Source organism: Colletotrichum tamarilloi (assembly GCF_030869305.1).
Source record: "Colletotrichum tamarilloi strain Tom-12 chromosome Unknown Scaffold_103.1, whole genome shotgun sequence".
Lineage (NCBI taxonomy): Eukaryota > Fungi > Ascomycota > Sordariomycetes > Glomerellales > Glomerellaceae > Colletotrichum > Colletotrichum tamarilloi.
This window is the reverse complement of record NW_026849486.1, coordinates 36234-50635: the sequence shown is the minus strand read 5'-3', so window position 1 is coordinate 50635 and position 14402 is coordinate 36234. Positions and strand designations below refer to the sequence as shown.

General features: G+C 28.6%; 1 protein-coding gene across 1 annotated transcript; it reads right to left on the bottom strand.

Annotated features, from left to right (window-relative positions):
• Window positions 1-6786: 6786 nt before the first annotated feature.
• On the bottom strand, window positions 6787-6990 carry CTAM01_13726 (uncharacterized protein; the record flags this gene model as incomplete). The annotated part of the gene is made up of 1 exon (XM_060529728.1): window positions 6787-6990. A coding segment is annotated over one exon (204 nt), but the record flags the coding sequence as incomplete, so codon positions are not given.
• Window positions 6991-14402: the final 7412 nt, after the last annotated feature.

The following is a 14402-nucleotide window of genomic DNA, read 5'->3' as shown; positions in this document are numbered from 1 at the left end:
TTCGTATTCTTTTATTAAATTAGTATTATAAATACGAAGGTACTAAATATACTCCCGCTTGCGTAATATTTATTAACGTATAGTTTATTAAATAAAAGATATATTAGGATTGAGCTAAGCTATATTACGGTAGCGGCCTATTACTTTACTCTATGGATTATATTTATAAAAAATCGTTTTGAACTCGATTAGGTAAGAAACTCTCTTATAGCCGCTACTAAAGCTAATACCGAAATAAAGCTATAAGTATATTAAGCTCTCTAAGTATAGGGCAGTAAAACTAAGACTACTAATAGCTACGTTATAGAATACTAACTAATAAGAATAAAATACTATACTTATTAAAGCTATGTAGATTACTTAGTTTCGAGAAGTAGCTAAGGTCGTAGACCTTATCTTAAACGGCATTCTTCCCTTTTTTTTATAATACTTCAAACTATAGGATTATAAGGGCTTATACGTTCCCTCCTAAGACGAGTTAGTAAATAGCTCGCTAGAGAACTTCTTAAGCTTATTAAAGTCTAGCTTATAAGATAAATAAGAAGAAGAAATATAAATAGACGTAAGTAATAATCTCTATAGTAAGCGTGGTAGAGCTTTTTATTATATCATTTGCGAGTAATAACAAACCTTAGACCTAACGCTTAATTAATAATTGTTATAATACGTAAAAGACTATGTAGTATTCGCTATAGTTATATTATTGACTAACTAGCGTGTATGACTCGATAATTCTTACCTTACCTAAGTAAGCTTCGAACGGCGTTATAATAGGATAAGGTTATATTAGCTAGCTTAGAATCTCGTTTATTTTATACTATATTGCTTATTACGTAAGTACTCTCGAATACGCGTAACTTACCTCTTTTTTTATTTACCCTTTATTTGTATAAATAATTAAGTTGTATAACTTATTATAAGCTAAGATTGTAGAGGGCTAAAAATAAGTTTGCCTTCGTTCTGGGAACTATATAGTAACGCATTATCTGCCACGACCTACCTATATATACTAAGAAAGGTCGTAGCTTACTCCGTTAGGAAAAAGTAAATAAGGTTAGCCGTAAGTAAAGATTAACGATTCGCAAAGCCTAGGGTATATAGTACGTTACCTCGTACTAGGTCCTAGATCTCTCCCGAGTAAACCCCATAATTATCCGCTAATAATACTAACTTAAAGAGAATTATTTACCTAATTTACCCCTATCTAGGCCCGCTAGCCTCTCTCGCTATATCTTAATGTTCTTAACGAAAACGATAATTATTACTGACGCAGCCTTAACACTCGAACTAGGTATTACTTACCCGGCCGGTAGTATCTAATTTAACTATGCGTTTTCCGTACTAAAAAAGCCCATTTCTTATATCTAAGCTCTCTAACTTTAACTACTTTTTTTAAATAAAACGAGGGAACTTAGTTATATTGGTAATACGTTTAACGAGCGGATTACTAAATTAGTAGTCGTATTTATTATGGGGGATTACTAACATAACTATAACGACGGCCACTACTTAATAATAGTAGATTTATATATAATAAGCGTACTCTTACGCTTAAAAGTAATTAAAAGCACATAAAAATATACGTAATTTATTATGCCCCGGCTAGGCTAGCCAGGGCTCTTATAATTATTTATATATTCTCTACCTTTATTTAGATTCTTACCTCCTAGAAGCCTATATAAGTTACTAAGAGATAACGTAGGATACTTTATATAAAGTAAATACCGCTTTTACAACTAAATTTATATATAAGCTAATTAGTTTTAACTTAGCTAATTATAAAGAACTAATAAATAATAAATAGCCTCTTTAGCTACTTAATTTAGGACCCTTTACTCTATATTAATACGCTTAATTAAAATATACTTAAAAATATTAAACGATCTAGTTTCTATAATAATCTATTTAGCTATACCTACGGTTATTAGGAATAATAACCTAGCCTATAGGTAGATAATAGTAGTAAACTACTACGCTTATATTTCTATAAAAAATAAAGCCGCTCTGATAATTAGTTAAACGAACGCATAATTTAAAAGAAAAACTAGGATTTATATAATAACTAGACTAGAGCTAGGGGAATTGCTAGTACTACTAGATACGAACGAGAGTATAACTATAATAATTATAATAAAGGGTATTATAATCGTAGATATAGAGAGAAAAAAGCTTATAAATATAGCCGTTATTAATATATTTGTTAGAGGGGCTTTTAATAGTACGGTTATAGTAGTTATACTAAGGGTAATGTATATGAGTAGGATTAAGAAGTATACGCCCTATAATCGTTATATAATTATAGTAGCTATAGTATATTAGTCTACTTTAATACTCTAAATCTATTTATCTATAAAAAGGTAGGGAACTTTATATTTATTAATAATAAAAGATTTTATTTCCTTAATAAAAAGTATTGTATAAAGAGTACGTATTTTATTCCGAGGACTATTCTGAGGACGGTAGTTATATGTATTATAACGGCGTAAATACTTAAACGTCGTATGGGACCCGCCTCTAATTAAGTTCGGAACGACCCTTTTTTATATGTTAGTAACTAAGGACGCTAAGTATTTATAATTTATTTTTCGTAACCTAGTTAAAACTAAAAAAACCGATTTATTTACTATTTTAAATACCTCTTTATAACTTTTAGTATAGATTCTTATTATAAGAAAAGTAGCTACCTGATTAACGCTACGATATAGAGAGTTATTAGGCTCTATTTATTAAATTAGAAATAGAATATACCCGCAACTCTAATAGCTATAATAACCGCTAGTGATAAATAGATTAACTATTCGGCTACTAGCTAATAAGTTATTATAATAACAATCTCTCCTTGTTTTATAAAAATTAAGTTAAATTAGCTAACTTTTATTATTATTAGAGGCGTACGATTTAGCTCTAATCCCTAAGGTATTATATAAATACTAAAGCTTACGGTTACGCTTATACTATACGTTATTTTTTAAAAGCGGATCTTCTTCTCGTTAAAAAAAATAAAACTTACTAGAGATTGCTATAGCGACCCGTTCTCGAGGTATATTATAAATAATATATAGAGTAAATACGATATACGATAGTACGTAGAGAAGTAAGCTCTGGGGCGTATTTAAAAGCGTCTATATATAGCTTTTAATAGTAGCGTCTCTCTCCTTACCCTAAGTTAGAGGTAATATATAGTATAATACGAGCTATATTTAACAATTATAAGAGAGCTTAAGATTTATATATAACTTTAAGAAAACTAAGCTTAATACTAAATGCATAACAGCAGGTACTTAAATAAATTATTCGTTATTTTTATTCGCCTACTATAATAAAAACTATATATACTATACGCGCGTCGAAATATATAGTATATACATTATATCCTAAAAACAGTTTTAAAAACTACTAGTATCCTATATCTCGGTTATAAGAGGAGTCTAAATATTTACAGTCCCAGAAATTATAATATTTAAGAAATATTAAAAATCCTTAGTATCGGGCGAAGTACCTCGTAACTCATAGCATAGCCTATAATATAACTTCGTTTTTAATCTCGTTTAATATTATAAATACTACATAGTAATATAAGTAAGAGAAATAAGGTACCTACTAGTCCTCTAATAATTCTAAGCTCGACCGGCATTATTACGTATATACTATAAAGAGGATACTTTCTAATAATAGCTAAGAGGATAACTCCCATAGACGTAGTCGTCTTTTATACTTATATATCTACCTATATACGGCTCAATTTAATTAATAAATTAAATTAGCGTTAGTTAGTTTTTATTACTACTAAAGCCGAAATAAACTTCGTAATAACATACGCTTATTTATACTTCTAGCTTGCGCCTCTAGGATCTCAATCGTATATAATAAGAGAAGTTTAAAGTAGCTAAGAAAATCCTAAAATAGTTAAAATCACATAACCCTAAAAAAAAGTAAGTTATAACTATACTTAGGGCTAAAAGAAATATCTTATATTCCGTAAATATAAATATATTATAAATCCGAAGCTAGTACCCTCTAGCGACTTATATTATTAAATATCCGCTATAGTATTTTAAGTTGTCCGGGTCCTAAGCTACTTAGCTTTTATATCTAGTATCTTACGTTACGTTTTAGGGGAGTAGTATATATACTAACTTATAAAAAAGTAAACTTTTTTTTAACCGCGCGGCTTTTTAAATTCTTATATTAATTAGGGTACGCTAATAAATAAAAAATATAAAATAGTTACGTTTTATAAGACTATAACGGGCGATTAGAACTAGTCGGTCCTTAACTTAAACTATTATATAATAAATTACGACAGTTCTTTAATAGCGCAAGACGAGTAGGTCTATATTAGAGTTATTTTTATAAAATACTAATAATTATAAATAGATCCTTCTTCCTATCTACCGGTCCCTACTCGTTAAATAACATAACGAAGTCGTAAGCTAATTATAAATATAATATACAAAACGATAATAGTAACGAGCATTATATTAATTACGGGATAGACCTTAATAAGACGTATGCCCTAACGTACTATTATAAGCGACTAATATATTTTAGATCTAATAATCGATAATAATAATAGTACTCTATTCTATAGTTAATAACTTTATAAAGGGCTTATGCTTAGCTAAGGGTAAGTTAGCTAGTCTAGCTTAGGTATAGTAAACTAGGGTAGTAGCGGAACGTTATTAGTATATTTAGATCGGTTACTCTTATCTTAATAATAGTACCCTCGTTACGGGCCTTAGTAGAGCATAGACTAATCCATAATTATTAATAAGCAGTAATAAATATGCGCAGACATTTAACGAGTTTAATAAAGCGCTCGAGAGGGTAAATTAGAAATACTTATTTAAGCTAAATATTGCGGTATAGCCGTTACGAATATTAATTCTTACCTTAACCTTACCAAAGTATTTATCCTATAAGTACGAATAATTCGCAGTTATAATACTAAACGGTTACTAATATATAATTTCTTATCGTTTATCTCTTTATTAATATAGCGATATATTACTCTTACGTCATATATCTAATTAATTATATTAATCGCTACTTATACGTTTAAAATATAGCTAAGTATTACTTTAATTTAGTAATTACAATTATAAAAACTTTCTATATTAATACTAATATTTAGTAATCGGTCTCTCAATTCGAAATAATATAATAGAGGGTAAAAACCGATTTACGTTCCGAACGAATACCTTAGAGATCGACCTTACTTTAATAATATAACGAAAAAGGTCCCGGTTCGGTATAGTATAGAGATTATAAATATTTTATAAAATACTTATATATCCCATTACGTATATTTTACTAGAAAAAGGCTCAGATCGTAATATATATAAATTAAGTTATAAACCGGCCGTATTAGACGCTTAAAGCTACTTATATAGGCCACCCGGTCCTTTAAAATTATATATATTACGCTAAAAATATACGTCGTCCCAGGAAGGTTCTCATAAAGTTAATCTATTTTTAAAACTTTCTTTATTATCCTTTTAGGCTTTATATTTCTAAGCATAAAAAATCGACCTTATTAAAATTAGGCTTTTAAAAAAAATTATATAATACGGTATACTTTTTAAGTCTATAGTATGCGCAATGTACGCTAAGTATACGCTTAACTTAATAAAATAATATAGTTATAAAACTACAATATAACGCGGGATCTTAGTAAAGTTACTTTTATAAAATAGTACCGAAGGTTCGTAAAGCTTTTATTTTCCATAATACGTTAGCGTTTAGAAATAAAAGTTAAGTTAGTTTGCGAAGCTAATACTAATAAAAGACTACTTTTCTTACTGCCTTTCAATTCCTTAGCTTTTAAACTTATATTCAATTACTACGAAGTTTATTACCCTATAAGTCCTTTAACCTAGCCTCGTATAATAGCATGCGATAGCTAGTAAATCCCCTCCCTACTTTATTTATTTAAACATCTTATAGTTAACTTTTTATTCGTAATATACGTTGCGGTATTATTTTACGCTAAGTAGTAAATACGTAGTGCCCTAAATCTAGAAATAAATACGCTAAGCTATACTACAAGTTTTAATAAACTAAGCGCGCTATAACCGATATCTAGATTTTACTATACTATTAGTTAAGTATATCTAATACGCTAACTTATTCCTTCGTATAAGAGCGCAAACCCTATAATAAACTAGGGATATGCTAATAAGAATCGCTCCTTTTTAAAACTCGACTATAAGCGAATACTTTATAATAAATTTTAAAACTATATTTATAAAAAGAACGTATAAGAGGCTAAACTTATATAGTCTAATCCGGGCTACTACCCATATTCTACCTCTTTATACTATATAAATACCGCGTAAGTCCTACTTAACAATCTACTTTTATAAATACTCCGCTTATATAATCTCTCTCTCTTAACTAAGGGTTAATATATATATTAAAAAATTATACTTCCGTAGCTTTATAGAAGTTAGGCTCTTATTATTTAAAATAGTACTAAGTAAAGTTCTATTACGGATTATTTATACGCGCCTTTTTTTGAGTTCGCGTATTAATTTTTAAAAAAAAAATAGCTTACGGCCGGTTTTAAAATTAAGTAGTATTTTAAAATATATTATATCCTACGACTTTAATATTACCTATACTACCGTATTATTAAGTATTAGTAAAGTAAGCGTAGGTTATAATACTCCTCCCTAAGTACGCTTAACTCCTAGAGCTATAAAAGCTATTATAAATACTACTATAACCTATTACTTACGTATATATCGTATACTTAGATCGTAGGCTCCTATTTAGTAATACCCTCTAAATTAAGAAGCTTATTAAGAGCGCTAACTTAAATATACTAATATATAGTCCGTAAATACCTCGTAGGCTATATACGTACGTATTTATAATTTTAAATCGTAGCTTAGTATCGTTAGTTATAATAAATAGGGTAAAAATAATATAAGTACCCGCGTACGTACTTACGGGGGCTAAGCTATTATCCTCTAGCTTATATAATATTACGTTCTAAAAAATAGATCTGCTAATACCTACTCTAATTATTATACTAAACTATTAAAAAAAGGCGTATATTACTACAATAATTACTTTATTATTTTTATTATAAAGAGCGTATAATACTATATTCTGTATATTTAAAATAAAACTATAGCTAAGACTAAAAAGGACGAGCGTCGGTACCTATACTTTTATTAGCATCTCGACGTCTTATAGTATTATTAGCCTAGAAATAACAGTAGCTAAAGTCTAGCCCGCCCAGATCGGCTACTAATAGTTATTAAATACTATAATAAGTCAACTAGTAATAATAAATACCGGCACTAGCGTAAATATAATAAAGAAGAGTACGATACTAATTTAAACCGGAGTAAACCCCTTAATATCTATAAAGTATAAAAGTACGTAATATAGCTACCCATATATCTATAATTATTATTAGCGTATTATATTACGTACTTAGTATTATATCGCTCTTACTACGAGGCTTTAAATAGCGCTATAAATATATATCGCAATAGAGCTAGCGGTTTAAAAAAGTCGGCATTATAAAAACGGGGATATTACGAAGTATAACTTATAAATAATAATTAGCGCTATACTAACTACCCCGAGTAGTAATAGTATAAGAATACCGGCGCTACCCTAACTATAATACAAACTACTTTAAAAAACGGTTACTAATAATAAAGTAGCCGAGCTAATAAATATAGCGTTCCCTAACTAGTTTATATCCTTAAGTTTTTTATATATTTTATTAGCTAGAGACGTAATATTAACGAGCTAGGGTACGAAAATAAGTTTAGCTGCGCAAAATAAAAATATAATATAAAAAATCTAATACTAAGTTATATACTAAGTAATAACGCTACTTAGTATAGGACTAGTATAGTTACCTAATACCTATACTATTTAATTAAAAATAAACGGCGCGGTTAGTAAAAAAAAAAACGAGCCTAAAAGGGAGTATTTTTATACTACGCCGTACTACGTAAGCCAAACTAATAAAGGGACGAAGTTAATAAAAATTAATAAGTATAAAACGATAATACTAGCACTACCGATACTTTAGAAAAACCGTCCTACTAATATTAAGCTAATAAAACGCGATACGTAGTATAAAACTATGCTTAGAATAAAGAAAGTAACTGAGATAGTTAGGTATAGCTATTAACCGAGCACGTAGCTTAGATCCGTAATAAATAATATTAATACGGTATTAATTAAGAAGTACGCTATACTTATTTAGAAACCGTTATACGTACTAAGCTCGAGGTTTATAATAATAGCTTATAACTATAAGTATATAAAAAATAGAAATCCGTTTAGGGGGATATCGAACTTATAAAAAAGTCATAATAATATAGGCATTAAGGGCAACTATAAGTAATAATAAAGCGGCCGTTACTATAATAGCAAGATAATATCGTAAGGGCTTTTATTAGGCTAGGTTTTAGCTAAGGGCATTATTTCCTACCTCTCTAAAATAAACGCTCTGCGAATAATAAACGTATAGAAGTATATTAAAAAATAAAAATAGAAGATTATATAAGAAGTACGGGTAAAGAATAATGAGAAATTATTAAAACGCGAATTTTAAGTTAGATCTAAAGGGCCTCTACCCTTATATAATAAGAAGTAGTATTAAAGTCCCTATTTAGAAACGGAGACCGATAAGCAGTAGCAGAGGCGCTTCTAATATTTAAATATTAAGCCTATTTATAATAAATAGCTTATAACTATTATAAGGAGCTAAATAGAAGCCGAATTACGTTATAAATAGATAAAAAAAGTAACTCCTAGTTATATAAACGGTAATATTTAGCGACTTTAAAAATACTTCTAGCGCAAGTTTTTAATAGCAAAATATAAAAATAAGTTAAACTACGGAAATATATAAGGCCTAATATAAAGTCTAGATAGCTAACCGAAGCTTCGTTACGCTATATATTATTAATATAAACAATTATAAGATTTTTTATTATCTTACTATATACCTTTTAACCTCCATAATATTAAAAATATTATAATACGCTTTGCGGGTTATTTAGAAGCGTTACCCGCTCGCTTCTTTTTAAAACATAGGGGAAGTAATTTTAAAATACCTACCGTAAGAAGCCTTTAAGCAAACCGAAGTACTATTATATATTATAAGTAAATAGATTTACTTAATAAAAATCGTAACTAATTATATTAATACCCCAAAATAAAGAGTATCGTTATCGTTACGACTTTTTACTAAAAGCGAGTAAGTAGACGTCAATATAATTACGGAGTATCTTCGCTTATTATAGCTAGCTTATCCGTTTTTTTATTTTAGTAATTTAATAATCTTTATATTTAGCAATATAAAAATAGTTACGAGGCTTTACAGGACTTTTAATATTACTATACTTATCCTATATAATTACAATAGGGCGTAGTTCGTAGCTATTATTTACGTAAATTACGTATAGCTATATAGAGCATAAGTTAAAAGTAGCTCGAAATTAGAATAATAAGCCTAAGCCTTATTTCTTAGTTATACGGTCTATTTTTCTAAACTACTTATTACAACGCTAAATAAAAATATTAGAGTATTAATATTACTAAGCTTATAAATACTAGTTAGTAGGGGTATGCTTATACTATATACCGACGCTACTTTTTTATAAAATTTATAAGTACGAATATATATAGAGCTTTTAGCTTAAAATTTAGATATTAAGAACTCTAATATTTCTAAGCGGCTTTAGTAAGTATAATTAGAATACTCTACCTTTTTTAACGAAGCGTTTATACGTAAAGAAACTTCGCCGTTATTAGTTAGCTTAACTTTTATAATTAATATAGGGAGTAATATCGGTCTATTTATATTCGGTACCTTTCCTTTACTACCTCAGCTATTTTCGCTCGTTAAAGAAGGGCCCCTTTTAGTAAAATAAGGCTCGAGCGAGACTACTTATATATTACTTAAAGATCCGCACGGTTTATTATTATTTTTATATATAGTTAGCCCCTCTCTTAAAGTAACTAAACTACGTAGTAGTTTTATTTTTAATACGAGGATTTATTAAACTTTATACTTAATATTACTTCTTATACCGCCCCCTATACTAAAAGAATATAGAACTATTCTTAATATACTTAGCGAGGCCGTAGCTTTTTATTAAAGCTCTCGCTTATTAAGAAATACTAAACTAATAATAATATAGTTAACTATTAAGAGCGGCTCTAAGAGCGAGTTCTACTACTATTATATTAGTTTACTATTTTATAAAGAGATAGCCCGCCTTAGTAGTAATTAGAAAGTCGCCCTATATCTAAAGATTAATATTAATAAGCGCGAGCTCAGTAAGATAAGGCGTTACTAATCGGACTTTTAAATTTAATACGATATTTATAATTTATACTACGACTAGGGGCCGGGTCGATTTATATTTCTTTATACGCTATTAAAGGGTTTCTAAGTAGGGCGAGGAAGTAGAATAAAATAATAAGTATAGCTAAGAAGAGTTTATAAACGGCTCTAAAATAATTGCGACCCCCTATTAGGATATTTAAACGTTATTAAAGAGCTATGTACTACTTTAGTTTACGTAGAACTCCTATATAAAAGATTAATAATTAATGATTATTACTTTAAGGTATATTAAGTATTATTAGAGCCGGAGTTTGCTACTTATATGAGCCTTAGTCCCCAACTAGTTATATTAATATTAAAGTAGGGAACTTATTAATGCGCGCTATATATTATTTATAAAACGCGCAAGTAGTAGTAGTAAAAGAAATAAAGAGTAAGGCGTTTATAAAATCTAGCATAATTAACGTTTTATATATTCGGCTATAAACGTCCTATATAACTTAATTAAATTATATATAGTCTATATAATACGGGTCTAGTATACAACAAGCTATAAATTCCGGATCTTTTATCTATCCGTTCGTTTTCTAGCTACGTATAGTAATATAATAGCTATCTAAACCGGCTCTACCTCGCTACCCGAATAAAAAAGTAAGAAACGACTTTAATAACATCCCAGTTTATATATTAGTACATATCGAGAGCTTATTAGTATTTTTTATAGTATTTAACAAAAGTTACTTAGTAAGACTTCTAAATATTAGCACGTCCTTAGAAATCTATAAGTATATATAGTAAATATTCCTTATATATGAATATATACGAAGATTTATAGACTACTCTAGGCCTCGGTTATAGAGTGAATTAATATAGTTTTGGTAAGTTCGTATAGTATATATATATATGTCCGTTATCTCTTAGACCTGCGATTCGGCCTCGGATACTTATTATCCTCGTTCTTATATCCTTTCTTCTAGTACTATAATTTCTAAGATTATTATAGTTATATATATTGTCTTAATACTAATTATACTTATAGTAACTATTAGAGCTCTATAGGATAAAGTAAATAAGAAGAAGGGAATAGTCCTAATTTTAGTACGTAACTTATTATACTGACAATACGAGATTAATAGTAGCGAAGCTATATAAATAAGTAAAACGCTTTATTTAGGTTCTTAACTTAGTTAGGTCTATTATTATAGCGGTATAAAGTACTGTAGCTAGTATAGTTATTACTGCGGTCGTATTAAGTAAATCCTTAGTTATTATAAGTTTATTATTTAGTATATTAATAAGTACTAAATACGCGTGCGTAGCTTTAAAATACGTAGTAATTCTAAGCTACGCTTTTTATTTAATATAAGACCTAGCCGCGTTTATCTTTTTATCCGAGGAGATTAAATAGTTATAGAAGCTAGTAGAGAAATACCCTAACTTAGAGACCGTTTTATTTGCTAGGCTCGGCTTAGTTTTAGTATCGATTATACTATTACTTACTAGTTTTAAGTTTAGGCTATTTTACTCTGTATTATTAGGGCTAGATGCTATTACCGTCGTCCTTTTTATAGTAATAACGGCCTATGCGGTTTCTTTTTATAAAATATTTTAGGCTATAGTAGGCCTACTTAGAGTTAAAGCGAGTAAAGGGGATATTTATAGCGTATTTATTATAAATTTGTTACTATATTTAATTATAACTACGCTCGCTCTTATGTAAACTATATTATAAAAGAGGGATCGAGATACTAAGGAGTTTTAGTAGGTAATATACAGCTTTTTTTTTTAGTTAAAGTAAGCGCCTTTTTTATATAAAACTAGATAAGAAACGGTAAATAAAAGATAGAAATAGCTATTTTAAATCGTATAGAGAGCTAAAATAACTAATAAAATTTCGAGCGCTTAAAGCTTATTTTAAATAAGCTAAGTACTTCGTATTTAAAAAATTACGGTAGTATTTCTATTTATAAGTAAATTTATTAAATATAATAATTTTATCATAATATATAATCCTAGTAACTCGGAAAATATCGTTTTAACTATCGTCCCGTAATAATTCTCTATACGTTATTTTATCGTTTATAGCCTATTCTTAGGTATTAGTACGCTTATATATAATTAGTATAAGTGTCTATAGTATTATATTCCTAAATATTACGATCGTTTTTATATTCGGACTAACGGGGCTAGCGAATAGACTATTTTATAATATTAAGTAGCTCGTGCGCCTCGATATGGACTCTTATTAATTAGACGTACTAAATAATCCTTTTATAGTAGTTAGTTAGTAGACGTTAGAGGAGACCCTTATGCGTTTCGGAATTTTTTTTAAAAAGGTACGATTTAAAAGTTAGTTAAGGGGCGAGCTTATGGCTCTTATTAGCTACGATACTATAGGGTTAACTATAGAAAATTCTTATAATAGTAACTGCGTTCTCGATCTAGTGTCCCCGAAGACTACGATAGCTAGATTACGACTTATTATTAACTATATTAACTCGAGTATTTAGAGACTTAATTACTAGCTCCGTATTCTAGGCGATATATAAGAGCAATTATAAAAACTAGCGTTATTAATAATAAAAGAGGTAAATTAGGATAATCCCGTTACGTAAATTTAGTTAGAAGAAGCGCTCTTTAATTATAAATCAGAGGTAGGGAAGACGTAAATAAAAAGATTATATAGCTACGATTACTATAGAGTTTACCGTATATTAGCTTTAAGGATTAAATCAAAAAGATATATATATACTAATATATACTACTAAAGAGGAATTACTTATAGAGATATTTATAAAGGGTTAGCTTTTTAAAGCGTTTACGTACTTAGAATAATAAAAAGAATTAATACCCTCTATCCTCCTCTACTTAGAATTATTATTTATATAACTTGTAGAGTAGTAGCTATAGGGCTAGTTTTTAATCCGTTACTAGACTAGTTTATACCTTTTTAAATAGTTAAACATAATACTACTACGATAGTATTAAACTAAATAGCTAAGCTAGAATATTAATAACTTTCTAACTACTCATCGGTTTTAAAGGGCTTATACCTATATATATTTTATTTTACTAATCTATAACTATATAAGTTTAGGCCGTTAAACTAAAAGGATTTACTCTAACCCCGACCGGATATTACTGTTATCCTTAATAAGGAATATATCCGGGTTAAATATCCTCTTATTAATACTCCGATCTAAGCGAAAACTTAAGGTATCCTCGCTACTAATAGCTAATATTTTTTAATATCTCGTTAAAGCTTTATTTTATTATAAGTTTTTAAGTAGCTAGCGTATCGTTATAAAAAAAGTAGGCGTAGATCTTAGTAAGCGCGCCTATATATATTTATTAATATTTATTAAAAAAGACTATTATTTTATTTATAGGCCCTATATCCGATCGAATTACTATTAATAAGTAATATTCTTCTTAGTTTAACGATCATTAATTAGTAAATACGTACTTTTTAAATTATAAGCTAGGCTTTCGAATTTGTAATAGGTAAGTAATAAGTAACCTTAGTTATAGTACGTTCTAGTAGTCCCGTATTTATTATATAGAGCTAACCTTACTAGTATAGTCGACCGATCCGACGTAAAATCGCTATATAATAAATAGTAATAGCTCTAATTAGCTTTTTATAGCTTCCCTAGTGAGCTAAGAGCAGCTACAAAGTTTAGTTATTAATAAAGGGTAAAAAAGTTATCCTCTACTATTTCGTTTTAAACCTAGCTAAGTCCCCATAGCATAAGAACTATTTATTAATAACTAAAAAGTTATAACAAAGTAAGCCTTATTATTTTTATATTACGTACTAGGATATAAATATTTTACTTAAGAAAATATAATAATATTAAGCGAGCCTCGGGCTAGAGCGGTAATAAGTAGCGAGTTTAAAACGGAGCTTCTCTTAGCCTTATTAATAAAGCTCCCTTAGCCCTTCTAAGCTACGCCTATATCATAAGAAGTAATATATAGCTAGCTATTTCGAAGTTATATTTTAATAACGTCTTTTTATAGGGTAGCTAAAACTAATTTTGTGGTTAACGGTAAGTATATAGAGGGGTAT